The sequence below is a fragment of the Pleurodeles waltl genome, chromosome 1_1 (assembly GCF_031143425.1).
Source record: "Pleurodeles waltl isolate 20211129_DDA chromosome 1_1, aPleWal1.hap1.20221129, whole genome shotgun sequence".
NCBI lineage: Eukaryota > Metazoa > Chordata > Amphibia > Caudata > Salamandridae > Pleurodeles > Pleurodeles waltl.
The window spans coordinates 364,711,510-364,727,383 of NC_090436.1; the positions used below are offsets into that span (position 1 = coordinate 364,711,510).

General features: G+C 44.8%; 1 protein-coding gene across 2 annotated transcripts in view; it reads left to right on the forward strand.

Moving 5' to 3' along the window:
* The window catches only part of NLN (neurolysin), a 220,771-nt gene that overhangs the window by 27,290 nt on the left and 177,607 nt on the right, over nucleotides 1-15,874 (forward strand). Inside the window, exons 2-3 of one of the 2 annotated variants that reach the window (XM_069222853.1) lie at nucleotides 2,247-2,497; nucleotides 14,791-14,939. In XM_069222853.1, the coding sequence (XP_069078954.1) occupies nucleotides 2,247-2,497; nucleotides 14,791-14,939 (400 nt within the window). The remainder of the gene's footprint in view (nucleotides 1-2,246; nucleotides 2,498-14,790; nucleotides 14,940-15,874) is intronic. The other variant, XM_069222861.1, reaches the window with a different exon arrangement.

Here is a 15,874-nt window from a genome sequence, read left to right on the forward strand (position 1 = left end):
GGGCTGCCCTTAGGCTTGAATTCGGTATTAAGAGTACCTTTGTTCAGGGCCTTGCAGCAGTGATTCGGAGGGCATGTTGCCTGGCTCAAAGTAGGGACTCTTCCTTGAGACATTTAGTTTTTATAGAAATTTTTAGTAGTTTAAGAGAAAAATCTAAGTTTTTTTTAGAAATTTTAATCTTGCAGCCCGACTGCTTGATCTTGACCCTGATTTGATTCTTTCACTACCTTCGATTGTTCTTAAAAAAAAAAAAAAAAAACAACCCTGAAAGAGGTGACATTTTCTAAAAGTTTTTCTTTAGATCAGGAATCCAGTTTCTTAAAGAGGAGATTAATGACATTGACTAATTCTGTAATGTTCACCTCTAAATGGGATTGGACGTTGAATATTTGTGATTTATGTCAATTGGGGGTGCAGGATCTTAAACATGTTGTGTTTGTCTGCCCCGTTTTAGCAATTTATAGGAAAATATGGTTGAAACCCCTCTACCTGAATCGTAACATTTACTCTGCTAAAGAGGCTTTGGAAATCTTGTACAACCCGCCAAATTAATTTTTTTGTTACAGGGTTTTTAAATATTTCAAGTCTTTTTAAATGTTTACTGAATTTTTGTTTTAGTAGGGTACAAGAGAAATGTATTGATTCTACCTTGGCAGGGTAAAGGCCCTATATAATTTTTAAAGAGTATTAAGTGGAATGGTTTATAAAGCATACTAATGTCATTATTTTGTATGTTTGTTTGACAGGCAGAGGGTTTGCAGTTCATATAGTTTTCCTATTATATCTATATAGATCTTGTGTACAGGTCCTAATCGGTTTTGATGGTAGCCAAATTTATTTTGGATTCGGGAATATATTTTAAAAGTGATTTCTATCCAGGGAGTAACTGCTTGTATGATATGACGCGCACTAGGGAACTCAGTGAATGTAACTTATTTATAGAGAATATAGGCGGTCATTCCAAGTCTGGCGGGCGGCAGTAGCCGCCCGCCAGGCGGGAACGGCCATTTGCCCGCTACGCGGCCAAAAGACCGCTGCCGGCATTACAACCTTCCCGCTGGGCCGGAGGGCGCTAACCATGTTAGCGCCGGCCGGCCCAGCGGGAAGGAGGCCTGCAACACAGAAGCCGTGCGACAGGTGCAGTTGCACCCGTCGCGGTTTTCACTGTCTGCTAGGCAGACAGTGAAAAGCCGGCCGGGGCCCTGTTCGGGGGCCCCTGCACTGCCCATGCCAGTGGCATGGGCGGTGAAGGGGCCCCCAGGGGCCCCAAGACACCTGTTACCGCCAGCCTCTTCCTGGCAGTGACAACCGCCAGAAACAGGCTGGCGGTAAAGGGGGTCAGAATCCCCATGGCATCGCTGCTTGCAGCGCTGCCATGGCGGATTCGCCCAGCCGGGGCAAAAACGGCGGGAAACCGCCGGCCTCGGTTTTCTGACCGCGGCTTTTGGCAATGAAGCACTGCCAGCCTGTTGGCGGTGCTTCCGTCATCCGCGACCCTGGCGGTCATAGACCGCCAGGGTCAGAATGACCGCCATAGTGTTTTATACTGGTTTTAAAATTGGAATTTTAAGGTCTTTTTGTATATTATTTTGTATTGTATCTGCATGTGGACCTCTTTGGAGTTCCAATCCATGACTTAAATAAAAATTGAATAGTCATGCATGTTGCTTTAATTTATTTTAGATCTTATTGATGTGAAATGCAGTGAAGCTGATGTGTCAGACGGGGTTGCCCACCCTGTTCTTAGGTATTTCCTCTGGGTAGTCGTGCACTACCTGACACCATTATTAGGCAAAAAATGGCTGTGCATGCCACAGAATGAATAAAGCCAAGTGAAGTCACAACCGTTGGTTTTTCTGATTGTAGGAGGCTGGATTGCTGGATAGATTTAAGTATTGGTTTATTATTCAAAAGCTCCTCTGTGTGTTCACTTTGTAGATTTTTGCTATGCAGACGACCAGTGTTAACGTAGTGCAGTGATTCATAGCTGATAAATCACTGAGCTAATGTCACTCGACCATAGTTATCTCTTAAACTGGAACATAATGGGCATTGATGCGGAGACTTCTATGTTTCGATTTTTCAAATAGTAAAGCAACAGACTTAATCAAAATATTTAAAAAATGTGAATTGCAGTGAATCTGTAGAAATACAGGTATATATATATAAATATACTAACTTTTTTGTACATGAAGGTACGGCATTGAAATTTTTGTGTGTGTTTTTTTCCCCTTACTTTTTTGCAGAATCAAGGTGCTCCTGAAAATGGCTCTGGTACCGGAAGTCACCCGTGGTACCAACATGACTTCTACTTATACTGCTGTTAATAGAAACCTTTTAAAGTGGGACCTGTCTCCAGAACACATCAGAACAAGGACGGAAGAACTGATGAGGAAAACAAAGCACGTCTATGATACAGTTGGCAGAGTAGATATTGGAAAAGTCACAATTGAGAACAGCATAAAGCCCCTGGCAGATGTTGAGGTTGAGTACGCAGGTGAGGATTTTTACAGTCTACACTTTCAGAAAGTAAACATATATAAACCACTGTGTAGTTCACTACATTTGCTGACAGGTGCAGAGATATATTTGCTTAAACCCTAGAGTATGCACTCAGGTTCAGGAAACCTCTATTAGGCTGTTCTGGCTGCTTTTGTTTTAATGTCTGCACTGCATGTGGACAGGAATTGCTGCATCAGTAGGCAAAAGTGCTTGTACAAATAGTAGCCTACTGCCTTCATTGGTAGAGTTGGCAACTATGTCTGAGGTCAGAGCCACTAAATAATATTTGGAAAACAAATTGAAATACATACCAAAAACTGTGCATTTTGTGGATGTGCCTTATTCTGAATTAAAACAAAAGAAAAGCTTGCTTGCATTACCTTGCGTTATGCATGCAAGAAATTAGACTGTCTTTAAAAATGTGGGAGGAGAAGAACAGAACATTCATAACACCCAATTGGCAAATGCAAAATGGAAGAAAGGAAAGGGCTGTAAAGTTCAGAATATTCAAATGAAGAAAACATCCACAAAGGATTTCATGGCAACTCATAAATTCAAGGTTTTAATACAGGCATTTGATCATTACTGTTTGAAGTGGAATATTTGGGTTACTATTTTGTAGTTAAGAGCTTCATGCTATCACTTATCTGCTTTACTCCCATTTGCGATTGGAGCAGTTTCGGTGCACAGTAGTGGGACAAAGGCTTCGATTCTTTAGTATGAAATATCACATTATTATTAAGTAGCAGCTCTATTTGTTAAATGGTAAGTTTAAAAAAAAACGGCAGCACAACTTAACACAAAAATATTACACAAGAACATTACTATTGTTTAAACAAAAAAAAGAATTGTGGCCTGTCTTAATTCCATTACATAAGGCATGCTTTCACAATAACATTCTTCTTCCATCTAAAACTGGGCAACGGCAAAAATATGTCGAAGGAACAGAATGAAGTCAAAATAAAGAAAAAGCATGAATCGCATACAAATAGTTCTCTGCCTGTTAATGCGGATCATTGGCCTATTTAAATAATCTTGCTCAGTGAGTTATTGACGGATACAATCTGCAGGCTTTCTTTGCGAAAAAACAGCATAATCTAAAGCATGTGAATGAAAAATGTCCTATTGTAACAGAAGGTTTCAATTCTATTAAGAACTCGGAGGCGAGGATTATGCTTTACGCTTTCTTCACTTCATTAACAGCAGCCACTTCATTGCATTTATAAAAAAAAACAAAAAACACATTTCCCATGAAACACTGGGAACTGGTAAAAGCAATCAACAGACAATGCGATCAGTAATCCATGAATGTCCCATCAGGTGGCAGCGTCTGCACCATAGTCCTTTACCTCTGTCATTAGTGCCTCTTTCGTTGAACAAGTCATGCCACAGCCCTGTCCTCACGAGTCCTGTTTTCCAGTTTCCGTCCCTGGAAAAAGGTGAAATTACCAGGAGAATTCCAGCAGACAAGGCCGTACAATAAGCAAGGTATGCATAATACATGTCCGTTGAGTGAGCACAAACTTACAATAGTCATGAGAACGAGAACATAACTTGATATTTACTAGTCACAGTAAGGGTCCCCCGTATCAGTAATCGTGGGTGGGATAATCCTCGCCTCAGAGTCCTTAAAAGAACAAAAACATTCCTTTTCTAGACCAGAAACGGAGGCAAGGATTATGCTAGTTTAAAGTTTACTCACCACCAGATCAGCCATATCCAACAATGGTTTTAATTAAAACCTTTAAAATGTAAAATCGGAGGACCATTTGGCTGCGTTCATAATATCTTCCTGGCGGGCACCCAGACTGAAGGCCTTTGAGGCCATTGCTTCACGAGTGAAATGTGCACCAAAGATTTTGGGATGCACTCCAGCTTCCTGCATAACCCACCGTACCCAACGTGCTGTGTTTGGGGAAGACACCACTTTGTGCAGCTTCCTCAGGGCGATTAGGAGCTCTCTCCAGGGGACCAAAAGTCTGCAGACACTGAACCGCACATAGCTTAGGAGAGTCCGGAAAGACTGGATATTCTGTGACCGTAGTATTGGATTTAGTACGTCTGCTGACTGTAAATGACACCCCAGAGGGTGAAAAAACCCTTCTAGTATTATCTAGGGCCCAGTCATCTGAAACCCTTCTGCATGACACTATGAAGAGCAGCATAACCAGTTTCGTCCAGAGTTCTTTCCTTGACAGGAACCTATTGGGTTGCCATGATAGGAAATGATTAATCACTTTATTACCATCCCAAAGTGCTGAATAATGTGGTTCCGGAGGAAGTGACAATCGGATGTCATGTAAGAGTCGGCTCACAAAGGGATGCTCACCAGCCGGGGACCCTTCCACGGGCATGTGCTCCACGAGATGGCTAAACAGAAGGTGATGATTCAGTGCCAAACTGACTAGGAAGTGCAGGACCTGAACAATGTTCGCACCCACGGGTTCACAACCCCATCGCACATACCAGTGGCACCTTCTTGTCCAAGAAGACCTTTGTCGCTGGATGGTGCCACCGGACCAGGCCTTTGCCAAGAGTTCGTCAGCCTGTGTCGAAAGTCTTGGGAGCGACCATCGACCCCTGTAATCTGCCACACCATCAGCGGAGGGACACCTCCAGCCCCATCTGATGCGGGATCTGTTCTGGGTTGAGAAGAAGAGTCGGAAGTAGGGGGAGACGGATTGGAAAATCCCAAGAAAGTTCCAGAAGAACTGAAAACCAAACTTGAGATTTCCAAATTGGGATGATCAAAATGACCTTCCGCTGTAGGCGCCTGATTTGGGCCAACACCCCTATAATCATTGCAAACAGGAGAAAGGCATATCCTTTCTCTGTCTCCCGTTCCTGCAGAAATGCGTCCGTGGCTGCATACTGAGGATCCGGTGTCCAACTGAAGTACTAGGGAAGTTGATGATCGAGTCTGGAGGCAAACAGGTCCACCGAGAAAGGATCCTGCTGATTCTTAAGGCTGGCGAAGTCAGGAGTTCCAAACAGTTGATGTGTACTCTCTGCTCTTGAGGAGACCACAACCCTCCTACGGGGAACTCTCTACACACAGCGCCCCAGCCTGACCTGCTGGCATCGGATTCTATAACAAGGTCTGGAGCAGAACCAAAGATCGCTCTCCCGTTCCTTGCTTCCATGTGGAAAAGCCACCAGTGAGTCTCCTCCCATGCGTTGTTCGAAAGGATGACAAATTGGAAGTAAGTGAACCCTCTTCTCAAGTGTGTCTAATCGCTGAAGTGCCCGATAGCACAGGGGCCCCTGTAAAAATGGCCTGAATGGAGGACAGTAAGAGGCCTAACAGGTAAGCAATCTGTTGTAGAGAGACTTCTGAAGCTGTTGCGGAATCTTGGTCACCTTTCGATAAGAAATGCTCAAGGTGGCCTTGGTGGAGTCTGACAAACCCCAGAAAAGTTGCCCTCTGGGAAGGTAACAGGAGGGATTTGGTCTAATTTACTACAGAGCCTAGACTTTCTAGCAGATTGACTGCCATCTGCAATTGGAGCGACAGTTTTCAGGGGTCTTGTGCCAGGAGGAGCATATTGTCAAGTTAAATTATGTGACAGAATCCCTGTGCTCGGGGATTCTACACAAATGATTTGAGCACCTTCATGAAGCACCACGGACTGGAGGAAAGGCTGTTGCCACCAGATGAATTGGAGTTACCTGCTGGGAGGAGAGAAAGTTGGTATGGGCAAGTAAGTATTCTTCAGGTCCAGGCGGACCATCCAGTCTGCAAGGCGCAGTGGCGTAGCGTGGGGGGTGCAGGGGTGGCCGGCCGCACCGGGTGCAACATCTGGGGGGGGGGGGGGGGGGCTCGCACTCGTGAGTGCTAAAATCCACGGTTTAGGGGGCGCAAATTACTTGCCTTGCCCCGGGTGCTGACAACCCACGCTACGCCACTGGCAAGGCGTAACATGTCTCAAAGGAGATTGATGCCCTCCATTTTGAAGTGGTGGTACACTAGTCATTCGATGAATTTTCACGAATGAATTACCAGTCTTGGACCCCCATCGGTCTTGTGTATAGTAAAGAGGTTGCTTATGAGACCACAAGGATGAGGGGTGGTACGGCATATGGCACCTTTATCAGGAGCGAGGCCACCTCCCCGTTCATCACCCCACTTCTTTGTGAGAACTGGTGAGGTCTGGGGGCTGTAATGTGCCTTTGGGAATTGTCAAATTCTTTTTAAAACCCCTGAACTGCCTGCAGGACCCATGAGTCGCTCATGATTGACTTCCAGACATGGAAATAATGTGGCAGATGGCCCCCTATTTATGAAGGAAGAAAGGAGGACACTCACCGGAACTGGAGGTAGCGTCCAGTGATGTGAAGGTGTTAATAAGCTTTTCTAGCTCATTTATAAAAGCCTCCTAAATGAGCCTCATTTGGGCCACAGCCCTGCCTTGGAATCTGCGAGGTCCCCAAGTTTTGGGGGCACTTTAATCAAAAAGGAACTTTTCCGCTCCGTGGACAGTGCGCAGTTGGCATTGCCCTTAAAAATTATTGCGTGCTGTGTCTAATCGGAAAGGACCTCGGGAGAGAGGAGGGATCCTGAAGCCTTGGCATCCTCTGCCATGTCTAGGATCTTGGTTAAGGAGCCAAGGGCGTCCAGGAGCTTATCCTGGCATGCCCGCCAGGATCTGTCTAAGCCCTTTTTTGGGTGCTTCATAAATTTTGGCCCGAATGGTGGCCATTCTGCCGTCCAGTTCTGGAGTCAGGGCCACCTTCCTATCCAGAAAGGGGTGAGGGCACTCAGTTTTGAGGTGACTGTGCGCTTCCTTCTCTAAAAGCGCTCTGATCCGTCCTGCCACGTAGTTTGCCACCTTCATGGAAAGTTCGGCCCACTCAGACGAACGGGGATGGAGGATCTCCTCCAGGTCTAACATGTCTCACCCGCCATCAGGGGCCTTAGGGTCAGTGGCCGGGATAGGGGAAGGACGCCAAGGCCTGGAAGGGCCGGCCTCATCACCTGTGTCCCTGTGGGTGTCATCACCTGGGGGATCTGGGGAGACTGGGCATGGTGACTCATTTGTCAGTTCATTCGTGTTATGGGGCCTGCGAGGAGGATGGCTTTTGGCCAGAAACGCCTATCTTAGACGCACAAAGGCATTGTGATCCACCCCTGCTTCACGGGGGTGTTTGGCATGAACTGGGTTGGTGTCCGAGGGCTAGGAGGCAGTGGAGGGGTATAGGCTCTGTGGACCTGTGAATTGGACCTTTTTTCACCTTTGCGTGCAATCTGCTGCACCAAGCGATGCTCCATGGGCGCCATAGCTTCCTCCACTGCCCGATCAACAGTTATCCACCGCCTCGTAAAACTCCTCATCTCACTGGAGGAAAGTCAGGGGATTACTGTCCTCCTGGGTGTCGCCTCCAGTGTTCATAACCACTGACCAAGAGTAGGCAAGCTGTAGCAGGCAGGGGTAGCGAGAACTGCTGTGGGATTGAGCCTGTGACCAGAGCATTGAGGAAGTGCTTTAAATGTAAGGGCAGCGTTGGGTGCTGCAAAGTTTGTGCTGTGGGGCCAGCGAGTTAATGGTGGGCAGAGTTGCATGTTTTGAGGGTTCTAACCCACTGGGACACCCCCCCACCCCCCCGGTGCCTTAAAGTGCCTTGGAATGGTAATTGAAAGCCTGGGTGCCACATCTGCATGGGGCCAGGGTGCATCTGCATAGGATAACCCAAAAGAGATGGCGATGGTGGTGCTGGTACCCAAGGATTGTGATTGCTTCCCTAGCTATCTCACTTGCAGTGCTACTATATGAGTGGGAGGTTCTACAAGAACTGGTAGAGCCCTCGTCTGATGATGAATCCCCTCTTACTGGTATGTAATCTTCCGTAGTATTGGGGTAAACCTTCTCTTTGTCAATTTTCTTGATATCCTTCAGTAATGTAGAGATCTTTTATTGTATGAGATAATCTCTATGTTCACTCATCTGATTGTTGATCTCTGCTGATTGCTATTTAAATGCTGTTATAGTGGTGCTGTTTTCAATGCATTCTCTGCAATGTTAATCTTAATGATCAAGGCATCTGCCAGCCGCTTTGCTGTGTTGATGATTAGGATAAGCCAGTCACGTGCCTTTCCATGCAATCTGTGACCACTCTTGTCTGAACACAATGTCTTTCAAGAATAGCTGGGGTGCTGTTGTGACTTGTAGACCATTAAGGGCTATAATGACTCTGTGATAGTGATTTGTTGCACCTGGCGGCGGTTACCTGATTAGACCTCTCTTTAAAAGTGGACCACCTCCCCTACTCTTTCCTTCCAGGCGAGCAGAGGGCTGGATAGGTCATCCGTGTGTGATGCTCCACGAACCTGTAAGTAAACTTCTCAATCTACAGATAGGCTGCACCCTTTCCTTAATTGATATTACAGGTTCAGTTCTTTACTTGTACAGCACTGAGCTGAACGCTACCCTTTGCCTACGACCTATGGGGCACTGTCATGACTTTCTGCAGGGTAAGAACCATTTTGCTCTGTCATACGTATGCACTGGGCGCAGGGCACTATCATTCCGCATGTGACGAAATATTCATGTCACCGTGTTAGTGGACACGTTCAAACATTTTGTTGGTAGTGATGTTTAGTTATAGATGTTACTGTGGTACCCACAGCCTACTTTTCAAATTGAGGGTGTGACGGGCCCCTGATACACTGTGTTATAGCCAACAGGGTGTGTGATAGACCAATAGGTCAGATAAGCCAATATGCACGCATGACAGTGTTTGTCTACTCTTTGTATTTAGACATATGCGCTATTGTGGTGTGCGTGATGAGTGTGTACTTTGCATAAGCCACTGACCTCTTGGGACACTACTCATTCAGAGGCCTGGGACAGTCCTGGCTATAAATATTGCTCCCATTCAGGAGTTACTAATGAGATATTGTTTCAGTACAGTAACAGACAGCATGTTAACATAAGGTGACGTGCTGAGTGGATTATCTTGCATTCTCATTTCTTTTTCCTTTCCTCTTTTCCTCTTTCAGGATGGACATTCACACGTCAGAAGTTTTTAAATGTTACTATCAAATTAGTTTAATTTTCTAACATTAATAGAGGTAACTTGTTACACTTGCAGTGGTAACCATTAGCACACCACCCCATTGACATTTGTAGTTCCCAACTAGGGAACTTTTTTTCACTTGTGGTCCTGGAGAAGCACCTTGGATCTGATATTCCTGGTCCCCTAGGCGCGAAACATGTTGACCTTTACTCACTTGACTTTTATGGCTACGTGGGTTCATTACATTCCCAAAGTAGCCCTCAATGCCTTTTTGGTGGCTTTTTAATCCAGACAGGAGTACTGTGTAATTAAATGACTTTTTGGTAACCCCTAGACAGTTTTAGTTATTCACTTCTTCTTTCACTTACATTTAGTTCTGCATATTTGACCTCACATTTTAGGATACCCTCACACTTAAAGGCTTCACAATACAGCATCTAATAAAAGGATCAGCCCTAAAGTGATCCTTCGTGGGGCCCACAGGACATTGCAGTGCCGGTCCTATGAGTAGCAGCCCGATGATGAAGCATGATATCCATTTTTGGATGTGTGAGGGCACCAAAAATTAAGGGAGCAATTTCCCTACTGTTTGACCTGAGTGAGTGTGTAGCCTTCTAGGATCTTCTCTGTTAGGAGCAGAATCTCTTTGTTTTTGATTATTTCTTAAATTAAAGCCTTGAAGACTTGATAAGAGTGGTGAGCCGCCCGAGCATCTTTAACACTCTGGTCATTATTAGCATTATTAGTCTGCTTATGGACTCATCTTGGCCCAATTTGTGTTGTCCAATGTGCCCCAAAGAACAGATTTGCATACTACATTTTGTCTGATAGCCCTACATTCTATGCTGATTTGAGACTGATTTGCACTTGTAGGGTACACAAAATATTTTCTCAATATTGTGTCCCTTAGCCACAGAGAGAATTTGATTTACGTATTTCACTCAAGGCTCTCATATACAGAGTGTACAAAGCTGGCTCTTTATATAACATACCAAAAGAGGTACACTGTGTACAGAGTCCAGGCAAACTCTAAAAGATTTGCGGAGGCACAAATTACACCCCAAATGCTCTTTTGTGGTAGTGTGGGCGAGCATTTAGGCATATCAGAGGCTAGTGCTAAGCATGCATTGCACACACATAGGCAGTAGGTGAAACATGTGTAATAAAGAAATCTGACACCAATTTTTAAAAATAACACGTACTTTTAAATAAATTTAGAGAACAAGATCAATATCATGAGGTGAGTAATTTTCGAGTTTTTACAGTTTTTAAAAGTTACTGCAATTTTGGGGTTTGGTAATGTTATCGTATGGGTTGAAAACATGTTCTGCATTCAGAGACTTCACAGCGCCTTACAGGATTTAAAATGAGTATGGGGCAGGGTCCAAGGTGACACCAGCAGGTCACCTTTGGGAGCCTCTGGGGCGTCTGGGTGCAGAGGTGTGTTATTGCATCCGGTGTCCAATTCACCTCAATGGGGAATGGTCTGGTTACAAAGGTGCTGCAAACAAGGCCTAGGGGGCCAGTCTGGGTGATCCCACAGGGGTGCTGAGTTCCTGAGATGCTCAGGGATGTGATAACACCTTTGGTCGTCTTCTCCCTGGGCCGGGGTGGCTGGGTGCAGAGGTTGAGCTTCCGGAGACACTCGCTGTAGGGGGGCCTGCAGAAAGAGCCTGTAGGCAGCGACTGGGAGTACAGTCTTTCCAAACTCGAGGGCGGGCTCATCTCCAGACCGTCTCAGGACTCCGTGGACACCATTGATTCCCTTGGACTCAGGCTGTGGGGCCAAAGTGCAGAGACGTTCTGATGCGTCGGGTCACGGTGGTCAGAGACTGGCTACAAGCCTTGGTGACCTGGTGCAGAGGGGAAACAGAGCAGTGTGATCCTGATGTTCCTCGATAGTAGGTCTGCTTGGTGCTGCTGGAGTTTGGACTGAACCGCCACCAAGCCTTGGTTGCTGTAACGGTTTCAGTACCCCAGGTATAGGTGCAGGGATCCCTCCAGGTGGGGTCAGCGTCTCAGGACTTTGGTGAAGTGGCAGGGCTGACCTCTGGGGCTCCAGACAGGCTTCTCCTGGCTCGGTGATTCCTCAGAGGGCCTGATGGCCAATTGGGCAGAGTAGCAGTCATTACAAGTGGTGCCTGCAGATGCAGGGAAGCAGCTACTCTGCTTCAAGGGAGAGTTTTCTGGCTGTTTGGTGAAGCACTAGCAGCTGTTCAGGTTCTAGGATTCTGCACAGTGGCATGATGAGTTGGTGCTCCATGATAGTCAGTGCAGCAGGTACGTTGGCAGGGTTGGTGCCAAGTCAGTTGTGCTTCTTGGTTCTCAGGTCACCAGTTTTCTTAGTCCACCCCTTATTTTGTGTCCATCCAGATCTGATGTCCTGGTATCAGGGGGTCCCTAAATACTCAATTTAGGGGCTTTAAGAGGAGTGAGGAGTATGAGCCAATGGACTACTCCCCCCCCACCCCCCAGATAACCACTTCCTTTGGGGAGTGGGTTTCAGCCTGACCCAGAATTTCTAATTCCACCACATACAAAATGGGGAAATTCCTAATTTTGTGTTCACTTCAGGCTGGTCACCCTAGAGGTGTATCCAGCCTGGCATTGCAACACGCCTTCTATATAGCTAATTTCCCCTAAAATGGGCCCTCCTGCTCAGGGGGTTTGCATTCCCCCACCTCCTGATGAAAGCCAGAGCCACATACCAAAGGTGGTGGCTCTTTGAAGCCCCCTGCTTTGTAATGCAGATTTGTAAGTCATCCTTTTGGGACGGTTGTGTAACCCCTCTGCCAGAGCAGGCTTTGTTCCTGACTGCCCGAGAGTAGCAGCTTTCACTTTTGGGTCAGAAACTTGTCTGTTTGTGGCAGTCTGGTGAAAACCATTCAGCACACCAATAGTTGGTAGGTTTTCAGGGTGCACCTTTAATGTGCCCTCTGGGTGCAAGTATTAAAAAAATCAATCACTGGAATCAGTGAAGCCATCATGTAGCTGGTGAATTTGTATTGACCAGTGTCCAGCACATGTACTTAAAATGGCTTCCCTTATCACTTAATATTTCTAAGAATTGACAAAGACATAGTAGAGTCATATCTGCTCTTGTAGATATGTCCTCACCTGTAATATTATGCACCCTGCCTAAGAGCTGGAAGGCCTGCTGTAGGGGTGACTTACAAATATTAAAGGTAGTGTTAGGGAGCATGGCACACAAGTGTGTGTCATGTTGCGTTTTCACTTTAGAGCACCCTGTCACGCAGCCTGCAGTGGCAGTCTGTATGAGTTTGGTGCTGGGTCCCTTTGAGTGGCACAAGTTATGCCGCAACTTTTAGGGGCCCCCTTTAGTACCTATGCCCTAGGTACTAGAGGTACCACTTACCAGGGACTTACAGAGGTGCTAAAGGCCTGGCCACTTGGGGATCAAGTGACCAGTTGTCTTGTTTTTGGGGAAGGAACACTGGCACTGGGGATCTGGTTAGCAGGAACCCAGTGTACTTCAGTCAAAGTTGCATCAAAAAACAGGTAAAAAAAGTGGGGCCTCTACTGCAACCAAACTCTGGTTCTTACACAGAGAATAAAGAAACTCTGCTAGTGCTTTGCCTTCAGAGTCATATTTTTGCTCTACAGCTTGCATAATTCAAGTACTCCTAGTTCATCATGTTAATATGATTGTCTTCAATCTGGTGTTTAATCAGATTTATATTAAAATAACCAGTAATTCTGAGTCCTGTAAATTCTTACATAGTCACTAATAAATTGTTAACCGCCTGATTGTCTGCCTAGCACAATTTTCTTAGACAGAGTACTCAGTGTAACTGGTCTCTTGCATACAGCAAACACCCAATTTTCCAAGAAGGATACTGTTATCTTATTTTTCTTTTTTGGGAATCCGAGGCTTCTGATTCTGGGTTGTTGGTATATTAGTACTACAGGGTGTTTTACCTCTTCAGTGATGTCAACTGATGTGTCTGTCCCCTTGCACAATGTTATGCCTTGTATTATAAATCAGGTTGGCAACCTCAACCTTGTAAGTTGCCAATGTTTGTTGCCCAGTTGAATCAGGCCTTATGAACTGAATTCAGTGGAGAAAATGTCCTGATTTCAGATGGTTTAATTCCAGGATATGGCTGTGCAGCCAAAAAATATTATTGGGTTAAATATATCTTCCCTACTTCAAGACATGTATTCATGCTAATACTATACTGATTCCCATTCATCAATCGCTTTGCCTTCTGTGATGTCCTAATTACTAAGCATATTAAGGCTTAAGTGCCTACTCCTTACATGCATCATTTGTTGCCAAATAATTGTAACCGTCCAGCCCCCGTAACTGAGAAAGTTTCCCCTTGTAACTGAGTCCATACGTGATGTTCGACTTCAGTCAAATTCAGTGGCGTAGGGACTTAAAACCTTTATAAGAGCAAGGTAGTGTTGTTTGGGAATGCTCAGTACTTGGGCTCATAGTCCTGGGCACAAAGTCTGAGATGGCAGTGCAATGTTTCTGCTTTGGGTAAAGCTTTGGCTAAAGCAACAGTTAGCTCGTTAACTTGCATCTTATGCATGTAATGGTATTTGTACAAAATATGTTTTTTTACCAATTCACAAACATTGTAATGTGCACCAAGCTTACTTTTTTTGTGGTGACACTTGGGATTTGGCAAGCATGCACATTATCTGTAGTTTCTGGAGCATCTAGTGAATTTGTTTTGTATCTTTGTGAATCAAGTAAAGGGCGTCTTGGGGAATAAAAATAATGCCTGATGTAAATCAAGTGAACAGCAGAATCTCTCAACTTCACATCCCAAATAAGTAAGCATGTCAAGCAAAGAAAACCAAGGCAGAAACAGAACTTCGCTACATACAGACCATCATCCAGTGGAAAGTCTGCCTCATACAAACAAACAATTGTGACATCTTGGTCAAAACATGTGCTTCAGAGTATTATTTCATTTGAGTTAACGGACAAATAGTGGATTGTAGCTAGAAAGAGAGATGGTTATAATATTCATATTGTCAGTTTTTGTTTGCCCACCCAGTTTAATGTGATTGCTTTTTATTTTTCAAGAAGAATCCATGAGTAAATTTAACTTTTTTATGTTCAAAAGTCTAGCCTTCTTTATGTATTTTATTTAAATGATTGAGTTCCTAGTTTCCATCACCACAGTTTTTATAAAAACTGAGAATGCTCTTTTGCTTTAGGATGTTTATTGATTTTCAGTTTACCTAGAAGTAGCCACTGTTGAGTACTTTTAAGAAATCTCTTCTGTTTTCTAACAGTAGAAAGAAGCATACTGGATTTCCCACAACATGTCTCGCCAAACAAAGAAATCCGAACAGCAAGTACCGAAGCTGACAAAAAGCTCTCAGACTTTGATGTGGAAATGAGCATGAGGGAAGATGTGTTTCAGAGGATTATTTCATTTGAGGTAAGGGGCAAATACAAGTCTTCATTAAGGTGATAGTGTAGCGCAGAAGAGGAGAGATGGCTGTTTGGCGAGAGGGGGAATCAGACCGTGGCATGCCTGAATGTAGAAGCTGGTCATCGCTGTGGCGGATTGGTGAATGCAAGGCCACTCATGAATACTTGAGGTAGAAAGAAGCGCCAACATCAGTTGCACCATAGGCACGAGCTTGTCAGGGGTGCAATGGAGCCAGATGCTCCAGTGACATTGTCTATAGTTCGAGAATCACAGATTGGAGCTCATTCTCTTCTGTGATTACCTGGTTCTGAAATGGGGGAGAAGACAAAGGAATATGGAAGCCTTTCACACACTTTTCATGCCTTATCAATAAGCAGTGAATCCTGTTGGGTCTATCCCCAGGAATGGCTAAAAAATGAATACACATTGGAGTAGGAGGCCCAGTGGTGGTGCACCTAAATTACTACTTACCACACTCCTATGGATTAGAGGGAGTAAGTATCCATGTCATAACACTGCAGTGAACAAACTTGTCAAATAAATGTGTGACGGTTTCTGTAGCAGAGTTTAGAGTTTCTGTAGAGCACATGGCTACATAGAGACATCCCAGCGACAAGACAAGGGTCTTCTTGTAAGAGTCACAGTGAGTGAGGCACCTGACAATATTAATGTAGAACTCATCTGGGGGACGTCATGCACCTAAAATTGAATTAATATTAGAACCAATACTTAGATTATATTCACACACGCCTTTAATTTGATATCTTGCACAAGATGATGGCGTTACACATCACCGGCTCAGCAGAGGAGTGACCTTCTGCAGTTTGTTCAACTCAAGAATGACTAGATATCTGAAACAGTCACGATAACAATGTAGTGACAAAGGCACCTCTTGCTCACTAAAGAAGCTTAGTAGAAATGAAAGCTATTTTGACAAATCT